This window comes from Epinephelus moara, chromosome 2 (assembly GCF_006386435.1).
Source record: "Epinephelus moara isolate mb chromosome 2, YSFRI_EMoa_1.0, whole genome shotgun sequence".
Taxonomy (NCBI): Eukaryota; Metazoa; Chordata; class Actinopteri; order Perciformes; family Serranidae; genus Epinephelus; species Epinephelus moara.
This window is the reverse complement of record NC_065507.1, coordinates 18,891,267-18,903,539: the sequence shown is the minus strand read 5'-3', so window position 1 is coordinate 18,903,539 and position 12,273 is coordinate 18,891,267. Positions and strand designations below refer to the sequence as shown.

At 43.2% G+C, this 12,273-nt stretch overlaps 2 protein-coding genes across 3 annotated transcripts in view; one reads left to right on the top strand and one right to left on the bottom strand.

Annotated features, from left to right (window-relative positions):
• Positions 1-205: 205 nt before the first annotated feature.
• scarf1 (scavenger receptor class F, member 1) lies at positions 206-8,569 on the top strand. Its single transcript, XM_050068753.1, has 11 exons — positions 206-474; positions 672-733; positions 868-969; positions 2,477-3,017; positions 3,094-3,312; positions 3,578-3,706; positions 4,369-4,475; positions 4,568-4,679; positions 5,979-6,103; positions 6,368-6,505; positions 6,617-8,569. The coding sequence occupies exons 1-11, from the start codon at positions 374-376 to the stop codon at positions 7,735-7,737; spliced, it is 2,757 nt and encodes a 918-aa protein (XP_049924710.1). The 5' UTR covers positions 206-373; the 3' UTR covers positions 7,738-8,569.
• Positions 8,570-8,622: 53 nt separating this feature from the next.
• vtna (vitronectin a) overlaps positions 8,623-12,273 on the bottom strand; it is a 9,315-nt gene continuing 5,664 nt past the window's right edge. The window contains exons 6-9 of one of the 2 annotated variants that reach the window (XM_050068741.1): positions 11,094-11,246; positions 10,832-10,998; positions 10,462-10,780; positions 8,623-9,271 (exon numbers count right to left, since the gene is read on the bottom strand). In XM_050068741.1, coding sequence (XP_049924698.1) covers positions 9,153-9,271; positions 10,462-10,780; positions 10,832-10,998; positions 11,094-11,246 — 758 coding nt within the window. In that variant the 3' untranslated portion in view covers positions 8,623-9,152. Of the gene's footprint in view, positions 9,272-10,461; positions 10,999-11,093; positions 11,247-12,273 lie in introns of both variants that reach the window. The other variant, XM_050068733.1, reaches the window with a different exon arrangement.

Genomic DNA, 12,273 nt, shown 5'->3' with positions numbered 1-12,273 from the left:
AAGGTGGACATCAGGGGCGTGTGTTTGCGTCTGTACGAGCCCTGCCAGTGTGTGCGGCGAGTTTTCTATGTTAGTGTTCGACCATCTTTAAAAAGCTCTGTGTCTGGCTGAATAGAAGGAAGTGGCTCTGACTTCCCCAGGAAATGGGAAGAGGAAACCCGGGGGCTTCGACCTCTCTGGCTGCGCTGGAGCCACAAGACGACTCACGGGAGAGAAAGAAGGAGGGAAGGGTGGTGGGTGGACAGAGAGAGAGAGATACTGCCTCTCATTGTGCCCCCTCTGACTGGACGGAGAGCGAGTTGAGTAGAAAGTCAGGAACAGACGTTAGAGAAAGATATTTGGACACTCGGGTTTGGATTCGGACTTTGTGGAGATGAAGCTTCTCCTCAGAGCTCTGAGTGCTCTGCTCTGCTGCTCGCTGTCCTCCTCACAACAACTAGATCCTGCTGGGAGAAACGTCTGCTATAATATCAGGTACAAGTCTACTTTCACTGTAGTTCCTTAAGGTATTTCTCAGGGAGCTCCACCTTCTCAGTGAGTACAGGATCGTGCTGGACAGCTCCTTAGTTTGAATACAGGCTCAATTTTCTCCTTTTAATTATTTTCTCAGGTTATTGCAGGTGTTTGTGTTTGATTTTTCCTGAGTGTTTTATTATTTTCTATAAACTCAGGAACCCCTCAACCCCCGTCTGTTGCACTGGATGGTGTCAAGAGGGAGATGAATGCACCATACGTGAGTTTAACTGTTCTCATGAACAGCGATCTGCACTTGTGCTTTTAATGCCGACATTTTTACTTTGTTTCCTGGTGTCCCATTCACTGGTGTGCTGTGTGTGTGTGTGTGTGTGTGTGTGTGTGTGTGTGCAGCTGTTTGTGAGGGTGAGCAGGCCTGCCAGAAGGATGAGATCTGCGTGTATCCTGGAGTGTGTCGCTGCCCACCTGGCTTCTTCGGAGCTCACTGTAAAACACGTGAGTCACATTAAAGCAGGAGCTGTGTAGCACCAATGAATTGATGTGTCTTTTTTTTCAGTTTGATTCATAATGCGCCACATATTTTAGTTTTAATGTGTGAAAGAGGCCGTTTAGGGTCATCTGATAATGATACTGACATGGCATGTTGCCGCAAAATGTCTTCATAAACCTGTAAATGTATCTCGTAAATTGAATGTGACCTGTTTCTGTACAATGTGGCTCGTTGATCCCTGTTTCTAAAGTCAGAGAATTTTAATACTACACCAAAATAACATGAGTCTCTGTCGCCAAATGGCACTAAATGTTATTTCTTGTGTAAAACTAGTGGAGAAAAAAAACAATATTTAAATCTTTTACTCAGATGTCCAGTCAGTGTGTACGATTTAGGAGCATCTCTATCTATGTTTTCATTAGTTTGTGATCACTTGAAAATAAGACTTGTGTTTTCATTGCCTTACATGGAGACGTTTATATACATACAGAGCAGATCCTCTTCAATGGAGTCTGCCATATTGTTTCTACAGTAAATCAAACACTGGCTCTAGAGAGTCGCTTTATAGCGTTGACCACTGTAGTTCCCCAAACGCTTGGCAAACGGGAGAAGTTTGAGTGCTGCGACCTTCCCACTAGATGCCACTAAATCCTACACACTGGACCTTTAATACTAAACCACAAAATCATGCGTCACTGTCACCAAATGGCAATTGACCCTTCGCTAAGCCTCTCCCTTAAACAGTCACTGTCCAATCCTACGTTAGCAACCGTGTGTAGCACAGTACTCAGCACAGGCAGCAAAATTATGGGCCAGCTATTTGACCCAGAGAAAGGTAATCTTGCGTTTTTGGGCAGTGGTGTTATTTTTGCCGTCTTCCATTCTTTAGGGCATACACTTTCATTCAGACTTTGGTTGATGATGTGACAGACAACTGGGGCAATTAAATCTGCCACTAGTTTAAGAAGTTTACCATCAAGGCTGTCAACACCTGGTGGTTTGTCTTTACAATTCTTTAATATATTTTCTACTTTACTAGTACTTACTTTATCAAATTTAAAACTACAGTTTCTATCTCTCATAATTTATCTTTTATTAATAAGTAATATTGTTCATTATCTATTTTGCTCATATTATGCCTTAAATTATCTATTTTCTTTCTAAAATGATTATTTAGATGGTTTGCAATCTCCATTGGTTTGGTGAGAAAGTTTCCTTCCGTCTCCAGAAAAGATGGGGTTGGTTTGGTACTCCTACCCATCGAATTATTCAATGTATTCCAAAGTTTTTACTATCATTTTTAATCTCATTAATCCTTCCTTCATAATATAATTTCTTCTTCTTTTTATTTAACTTGGTTACAAAATTCCTTAATTTGCAGTATATTTGCCAGTCTGATTTATAGCCAGATCTATTAGCTGTTAGTATTGCTTGATCGCGTTCCACCATATATTCTTTTAATTCTCTTTTAAGTGTTAAATGTATTCCCTGTGTTTGTCTGCTTGTTACCAGCCTGTCCTCCTGAGTTCTGGGCTTCAGACTGTCGCAAGGTGTGTCCGTGTCACCCACACGGCCGCTGTGACCCCGTCACCGGTGAGTGCACCTGCAACGCCAACCGCTGGGGTCCACTGTGCCAGTACGCCTGCAAGTGCGCCCGGCATGGCCGCTGCCACCCCGTCTACGGAAACTGCACCTGCGACGAAGGCTGGTGGACGTCAACCTGCACCAAGCCGTGTCAGTGCATCAGCGGGGGGTCTAAGGGCCCCGGCTGCGACCAGCTTACAGGTCGGTGTCAGTGCCACAGGGGCCACTGGGGGCTGAAATGTCCCGTCACTTGCAACTGCTACCTGTCCTCATGTAACCAGCGTACCGGTGTGTGTGAGTGTGAACCAGGCTGGTGGGGACCCAGCTGTGACCGGCGATGTAACTGTGACTTCACACACAGCAGCTGCGACCCAACAAACGGGAAGTGTGTGTGTCACCCAGGGTACTATGGTGACTACTGCAACCAGCCCTGTGAAGCTGGGAAGTACGGCAGCGGCTGTAAAATGAGGTACGTGCCATGAGATAGGTTTGTTTGTTTAAATACATGTATCTTACTGTTAACTGTTTGTGTCCCCCGTCCTCAGATGTGGTTACTGTAAAGACAACCAACCCTGCTCTGCCACTGATGGCGCCTGTGATGCCTGTGAGCCAGGCTGGAACGGGACACGATGCAGCCGCCCATGCCCGTCTGGTTCTTATGGTGATGGCTGCCAGGAGAAGTGTTCAAGCTGCAGGAATAACGAACCCTGTGACCCAAAAACTGGAGAGTGTTGGAGGTGTGACCCTGGATGGACTGGACCCAGGTGGGCATGCATGTTAGAGGCATATATAAGCACTTTTGGTCACGTGGCTCTGAAGTCACAGTGAAGGTTATGGGATAATTTGGAAGACAGACAAGTATGTTTTTTTCTGCCTACGTCCATAAGTGCTAATCTGTGTGGGACAATATCCACAAAAGTGGGGCTGTCAGTTAAAACTGTTGTACATGTAGTGAGATCAAGTTTTAGGATTAGAAATCAATTGTGAAATGCTCATTTGTGTCCCTGGTCATTGCTCCCTGTCGCCCAGGTGTGAGGAGGCCTGCTCCAACAGGACGTTTGGAGACGCCTGCAGCTTCCCGTGCAGCCCTTGTTTCCACGGTAACTGCCATCACGTGACAGGAAGATGTGTCTGTCAGCCAGGCTATCAGGGAGAGAGGTGAGCTTAAAGTAACATTTGAGACTGTGTCATTCTCTGTTTTTAGTTAGTTTGGTGTGTTATGAGAACCTGAAAATGGCCGTCATGTCCACAGATTGATAAGGGCCTTTATTTGACCCTGATAAACATTGCTTTAGGCTGCTACACTATACTTTGTTTTTAGAAGTTTTGCATGTTTTAACCCATGAACAACTACATTACTGCTTTATTCTTGTCAAACTTACATTACTATTGTTTAGTAATGCAGTTGTGAGCGCCTCTGTGATTTAACAGTTGAACTCTAAACAGCCCTGCAGTCATAAACTGTTCTCATAAAATCAAACACTCAGTAAACATAAAAAGATTCACATGAATTGGTTTCTGAAACCTGAGAAAGGGGACTTTTCAAACCCAGACAGTCGTATAATTTAAGCAAATAAACAAAGTATACCTTGGAAAATACTTGGCAGTATCGATACTGTATATACAATTTGAGGTTAAACACACAAAACCTCCATTATGGCCCCTTTTAGTTTTCGTCTCTGTGATGCAGCGTGGTAGTTCCAGCAGTCAATACATTTATTTTCACTGTACACTAAAATAGATCATGATTCAGTCTTCACACACAGGATTTTCTGTCTGTGGTGGTGATGTCATTGCATGACTCTATGTTTTTTATCCAGCTGTAACAGCAGCTGCCCCGCCCTGCAGTTTGGCCTCAACTGTTCCTCTGCCTGTGACTGTGGACAGGGGGTCAACTGCGACCCGGTCACTGGTTTCTGCCCTAACAGTACGTACATCCATCAGTCCATCCATCCCTGTATACTGGTCCATGGGTTAATGAAGGGCATCACATGTTCTTGGTGTGTGTGTGTGTTTCAGGTGGCAGAGCGGCTGTACTAGCTGGTGTCCTGGTTCCTCTGCTCCTGCTGCTCCTCGCTGTGCTCTGCTGCTGTTTGTGTTGTGGAGGAGGTCCTGTCGATGGCAAAGACAGGTCTGTACCTCACTTCACTGTTGATATCATGTCACATAGCATACTGTGGAAGCCCAAACACCACTCGACTGTCTGAAGCTAGACTGGAGACAGTTTAGTCTCGGCAGACGTTGCCAACTTTGATTTGTCAGTGGTTTAAACAAAGGGCTTTTATTTGGATTTGGAGCCATGACAAGCTGTAAGCCTCTCTATCTACATCTTCATACAAGAACAGAACCCTATTTATGTAACAGGACCCAGAATGTAGAGGAATGACTTCATAATTCCTCCTTAAAGGTATATACTATGAAAGTAAAAATTCAACCCCCTATTCACTCTCGAGCTTAGCTCCTTAGGTGAAAAACGGTTAGGAGTAGGGACGAGACATTTGAGAGGCTAAGGAGTTTCCCAAGCAGAGGAGAAAATGGTGGAAACAAAAAGAGGTCGGAGAAATATTCTCCAAACACTGGATGACAGTGAGTGAATGAAATGCCACACAATAGATCGCGCAGGGGTAATGTTTGCGGTCGATCTCATTTGGGATACGCACACATTTCCCACCTAACACTATAATGCCAGAAACAAAATGATCACTAAGATATTTGAAAAACTGGAAAAATGCAACAGTGCAGCAGTGATGACTTAAGTCTGTCTCAACCTCCATCAGCAGAGTGATCACACCAACAATGACAACACTGTCAGTCTCATATTGTGACGTAGTTTATATCATTTCCACTGGGTGTCCACACCTTGCAGACTCACAAAAGGGCCTGTCTGTGACAACCAATCACAACTGTTAAAAGTATGTGTCATACCTAGCAACAGGGGGTCAGCGACACCTCCTCACTAAGGTAAAAGTTTCTGTCCCTTCCTTGCTCAGAGCTGCTCTGAGAACTTTCCTGAATCACTCCTAAGCTAAGCTACTAAATTTTTTTAGTCTAAGTTAGGAGCTCTCTGAGAGTTCTCAGAATGGTTTCGAATTCGGCCCCTGGTCACTACCTTGTTATCAAGTTCACCTCACCTGCACGCTGTTCCCAGGAACATCCAGAACACAGCAAAGTCTCTGGAAATAAATACACCACCACACTCTGTTAGTGGGTCATAAGTGATGATGGAGAGAGATTCCTTCTGCATTAGTCTAAAATCCTACATAGTATTAACCTTTAACACCGGCAATGCTGCAATGATGACATTTCAGGTCGTGGAAAGATACTCACCATAGATTTTAAATAGTGAGGTTCAACTGTACAATCGACACAAATTCATCAGTGGCACTGTGTATGAGTGTTAAATTATTCCAATATACTTTCTGTCTTCCAGAGCAACTGTGGCTGAAGGAGGCTTGTCAGCTCGCATGAAGTATCATGTCTACAGTGTCCTGGCTAACATCGGTGCTGCCATCCCCTGTATTTCTAATTGGTCCTCTGGCCTGCCTCGAGTCACTGGTCAGTCTGACAACACAGTATTTAATTCATGGACTGTGTACAAACTCCACTACTTCAAATCACTTGTTTTTCAGGGTAACAGTGACCAAGTGTCTTGTCAGTGTCAAATGTATTTACATTAAAATGAATATGTTAAATGAAAAGTCTCTGAGCTCTTTGGAAATTATATGTGTCTCTTAAAATCCTGAAATATTCTAAAAGAGAACAAACCTTGTATGTATCTTTTATTATTTTATCTATTTGTCATGTCTCACACACACACAGTGTCTCACCATGACCCAGAGCTGACGTTTAACCACAGCTTCATTGAGCCTCCTTCTTCTGGCTGGGTGACTGAGGGCTCCTCCTTTGACAGTGATGAGGAGGAGGGAGAGGCGCTCTACTGTGTCCCTCCAAGAGAAGGTAGGAACACCAGACTTTACACTGCCCTCTTTTGGTGGTGAACAAAACTACCTCTGAAAACTTCCCCTCCACGTCTTCTTATATCGTTTGACTTTTCTGTCTCTTTGGCAGACATCCCAGCGGTGGCAGGTGGTGAGTTCCAGGAAATGAGCTCCAAGTGTAACATGTTCTTAGACCCGTCCGGCTTCAGCAGTGAGGACATCACCTCGCCCTTCAACATCCCTCGCACCTCCAGCATTGCCAAGTCCAAGCGCCCATCTGTGTCTTTTGCTGAGGGCACCCGCTTCAGCCCCAAGGAGAGGCGTGGCTCAGCTCAGGACCCTGGCGCTCTCCCAGGACACCCACGCAACAAACCAAAGTCACCCTGGGGGGTTTTGAAGCTGTCCTCCCTCCAAAGTCAGGGAGGTGCAGCTAGAACTGGGGAGGAAGATGGAGCTGAGGGCGAGGAGGGGGAAGATGAAGAGGATACGCAGGAGACAGACAATCAGGAAACAAGCTGTGAGGCAGGGGACCAGGAAGTAGACAGAACCCCCTCCCGGGCCACCCTGCAGGTCCCTGGGGCATCAGGACGAAGGCGGACTATGTCCAACACAGCTGCTCATAAAGGGACCCAGCTGTCAACATCTGCCTCTGATGCTCAGGCGGGGGGCTTAAATAAGGTCACCACAGTGTACGTGACGGTGGGTAAGGCAGGTAGGCCCATGTCTAAAACGGAGACGAGCTCTGAAGGCCCCGTTCAGGCTATGCTGCGGCGACTCGGCAGCCTCCAGAGAAAAACAGAGCAGGATTCTGGCAGGTCCAAGCCTAAATCAGCTGAGGGAATTACCAAACCACCCAGGAGGAAGCTGGGAGCTCGGGCGACTGTGTGGGAGCAGGGAGGGCCGACTGGAGGGGAGGTCGGCATTTGTAAGCCAATCAGGAGAAAGCATTCTTCTCTCAACGCCCCTGACACGACTGGTGCTAATGACACTCCATCACAAGAGAGCGGCACGCCAAAAAGGCCTCTGTCGTCCATTTTGAAGAGCGTGCCAGAGGTGAATTCAGCTGACTCTGCGCCAGATCTGCGGGTGGACGGTGGCGACTCCAGTGCAGGAAAAACTGAGGGCACCTACTTGACTGTGGGACCAGCAGGAGACGCTGTGAGTCTCACCGAGGTCATCACCAATGAAGGTGCAGTGGTCAGTGCGAGTGATGAACCGTGCTATGAGAACGTCATGATTAAATCCTCTTAACCTCTGAGAGACAACACGTCAGCAGGTCTGATCCAAACACAAGTGCGTGTTTCTTACTCTGCAGATACGATGTTACAGGCACAAAGGGAAAACTCTTGAATTATGGTGTTATTTGTTACAGTTATGCACCACTGCAGCTTGCATATTAACATTTAAAAGCATTTGTGATAAAAAAAAAATACTTTAATGTTTAGCCTAAATTCTATAGAATATAGATGTAACACGTAAATTTATATTTTAGGCTGAAAGATAACCTTCAGTGATGCATGTTGTATTAATTGTATACATACAAGTACTGTAATATCTGAGCCTGTGTGTGCGTCGACTCGAGATAAACACACACACACAGAATAAAGAGAATGGAAATTTTTGACATCTGGGTTGTACCAGGAAGAGGAGAGTAAATTCTTGCAAAAAACATCATCATAGTCGTAAAGCATCATAAACTCTGTTTTTCATTGATGTTTTTATTTGTCATGGAGGAAAATACAAGCAAGAAAAGATGGTGACAGGTTGTGAATATGCAATCAAATGTGACTCACTCAGAATCAGCACATTGTTCAAACGTCTGTCCAAAGCTGCTAAAATTCATCACAGTTGCCAAGATTACTCATGGGAAAATCTGATGCTGCTGTTGGGTAGAACCTCCATTGTTGATTTCTCTTTGCATTACTCACAGGAAAATCTGTACGACCATGTACCAAACTGTAACGACCACTTGGTGGATGAAAAGTCTTATCAACCCTGTGTTATATTTTGTTATTCCCTATATATATATATATATATATATATATATATATATATATATATATATATATATATATATATATATGGTGATGATCGATANAAAGTCTTATCAACCCTGTGTTATATTTTGTTATTCCCTATATATATATATATATATATATATATATATATATATATATATATATGCTGATGATCGATAAGGAGAAAATAAACATTTGTAGATACATGATTTAGAAAACATCACTGAGTTACTGAGGCTATTAATCTGTAAAACATAAAACCTTAAACCTGTTTAAAATAAGCTGTTTAATCTTTGTTACGTAGCCTAAAATTCAGACTGCTGTCAGCTCTGACACCACTTTCTGTCTCAGTAGCAAATTTTCATCATAGTTGTGTTTAACTGAGCAGCCGATGTTTTGAACACATGAGATGACCTAAATCAGCCAGTTGAACTTTGGCCATGTTGAGGCCAACTTCTGTGGAGAGCCGCAGTGAGTGGACTTTCATTGATCTCCAATGTTTGCTAAAGCTGACGAGCAGTTATGTAGTACAATGAATAAGTGTGTCACACTTTCAACAGCCAACACGGCCTGTTTCAGGTAAAATTAATCTGTAATGTACAAAGTTAGCCCCAAATTAGCGTATTAAAGTACCTAAAGTATCTGAAACTACTTCTCTGCCCCAGTGGTGTCTGAACAGCCGAGCCAGTACTTGGCAATGGATCTGGGGTATGGAGGCATGGCGTAGTCAACTCTCTTGGTCCTGAGGTCCACTCTGTAGTATGCATCTGGAAAACAGAGAAGACAGTCATTAATGTTCCCTCTGTGGAGCAGCTCATGGTCGTGCCAGGCATGTCTTTTTAGTGTGAAGCAAAACTTCTTGTCTTTTTCTTTGGTGAGTTATAAACCAGGTAGCAGTACTGAATACCACCCAAAATCAAAAATAGGTATTTGTCCTTTTACCTGTGCTATTTATCAGTCTAGATTGTTTTGGTGTGAGTTGCTGAGTGTTGGAGATATTGGCTGTAGAGATGTCTGCCTTCTCTTGAGTATAATGGAACTAGATGGCACTCGGCTTGTGGCACTCGGCTTGTGGCACTCAAAACTCAGAACTTTTTGGGTACACTCAAATGGATGTCAGCTGATATACAACAGAAGGTTTTTATATAGAAAGCATTTGTTTAAGGTCTTTCATTAAGAACTTTTTTAATAATCGCAGAATTGTAATTCTCACCCATATCTTTACTTTTCATATAACATATATACTCATCCCAATGATTTGACATGACGCCATGACTTCTCTTTAACCCCCTTGACATTAGCCAATTCAGTGGTGCAAGGTGTTGGTATCATTAGCGGGTGTACTTCGGTAGTAATACAATAGTTCCTTCATGAAACTGCTCTCAACAAGGCCTGTGGATAATCTTGAGTAATTGGGTCATGATTTCTGGATAGAGACATTGCTGTTGAGTTTTTCAAATGTAGTTTTTTGGCGCCTTGAGCACCACAAGCTGAGTGCCATCTAGTTCCATTACATTTGAGAGAAAGCAGACATCTCTACGGCTGATATCTCCAACACTCACTTAAGAGTGAACTGTCCCTTTAAAGATGACAGGCAGCGGAACTGTGGGGATTTTAGGCAGCTGTTTCTTTGTCATGTGGACTGGTAAACAGCATGTGAAACTAGTTATAATCAGCCTTCTGTGGCTGGACGACGCCAGGAGATGTTTGATAAAATTAGTCAAATGAATTCCTGTCTGCTCTCGACATCTGTAACTCATCTAACAAAGGTCTTCTTTCATCAGTCTGTCTGAACGAGCTCACACATGTTCCTGGGTACCTTCTCCTACTTATTTGACCACCTTACCCTTTAAACCTATGAAACAATGATCATTATATAAGCATTTGTATCGTTAAAATGTTTTGACTATTATTAACCTAAACTGTACTGCTAATGAATCGGTCCCTGCAGTGTTACCTCCTTTAAAGAAGTAGACGCTCTGTATGGGCATACTCCTTTGGATGGACCCCAAGAGCCACCTTTCGTTTCTTGAATCATAGTTCCCTCTGTTGTTCTGCCGATTACCATCCCGCCGTCTGTCCTGGTCCCGGTCTTGATTCCACAGTCTGTCCCAGTCTCGTCCGAGCCTCTCCTCCATCTCCATCCTCCTCTCTGCCAACCTCAGACCCATTTCCATCCCCCTTTGTGCGAACTCCTGGCCCATGTTCATGCCCCGCTCAGCCATGGACCCCCAGAAGGGTGAACGGCTTTGCCTCCTACGACCCCACTGCTGTCCGTATTGCTGGTCCCATTGCTGTCCGTACTGCTGGTACTGCTGGTTCCACTGCTGGCCCTGCTGTTGACCCCACCGCTGGTCAGGCTGGTCGTCGTTGCGGCGTGGTGTGGGCCTCCAGGGAGGGACGTACATTCTGCCAGCCATGGCAGCGTCCAGTGGAGACTTGAGGCCCTTCCAGTCCTTGTCAATGAAGTGGTGTTTGTCGTGATGCTGAGGCACTGAAGAAGGTAAGAAAAACATTAAGCTGTACAAATGACAACACCCACCTCCACCTCCCAAACACATACAGATGACCTATAACACCACAACTCACTGTTAGAGAAGAGCTCGCTGATAACACGTTCATAGTTGTTGTAGTATACATCAGTGTAGCGCCTGAACAGTGCGGACGGTGACCTCTCAGACAGGTTGATGCACTCCTCATGGGACGGCTGGTGCAAAAACTCATACGTGTAATACTGATCCCCTGGAGAGACCAAAAAGACATAAGTAGTTTTATGTCACCCATACAGAAATATATGACATATATGCCCATATATCAAGAGTGAGTTGCCATATATGTTACCTATAGGGTGATATATTTTTTCATCACATATATACATCCTCTGAATATATGAGGATATAAGTTTCTAACATATATGAAATACCCACAGTAAAATATGTGTATGTACATATATAAAAAATATCTGATAAATTTTCATATGGTATTATATGTTGCTACAATATATTTTAGCAATATATATTTATTTATATGTGCAAGTTCATGAAAACAGCATACATACAACAACCCTATATATGCTTATGTATGTTTTCTTCTTAATTTTTGACATGCATGTCTGTGATTTATATTTATATAGATAATATTATATTAATTGGCTTTGGGATGGCTGTTTGTACATAACATATATGTCTATATTATAAGCAGAAATTATATTTGTACATTATTAGAAATCTACATAATGAATTTTTATACGGTATTATATGTTGCTACTATATAAGATTAACAATGTGTTATTAATTAAATATGCTGGTTTATAAAAAGAACATATATACAAAAATTCGGTACACGTGTTTATTTAAAAATAAATTTTTGACATAAACGCCAATCTTTTATACGGAAGCGTATTGCATTCACTTGACAAATAAAAAAAAAATCTGTTTTATTGAGCAATTTTTTCTGTTGTTCGGTGTAATTTTTTTCAGTTTTTCTGAGTATTTTTTTCTGTGTTAAGAGAGCAATAGAACAACAGACGCTTTCATTCCTTTCTTGAGAGCTCGATATAATGGAAGCAAACATGACCCGCTTGTTTAGTTTAATCTAGTTTTACTTTGTTTTGGGTTATGTGTCCAACTGATTCTGGAGAAACACTGCAATGTCCAGCAGATCTGAATGGGCTTTTCGTCTGAACAACCGCAAAGTCTTAAGGTGCCTGCGTAAAGTCCACAAACTAATGATAACACCATCTATATGACTTAAAGACAAGAGTATCTCC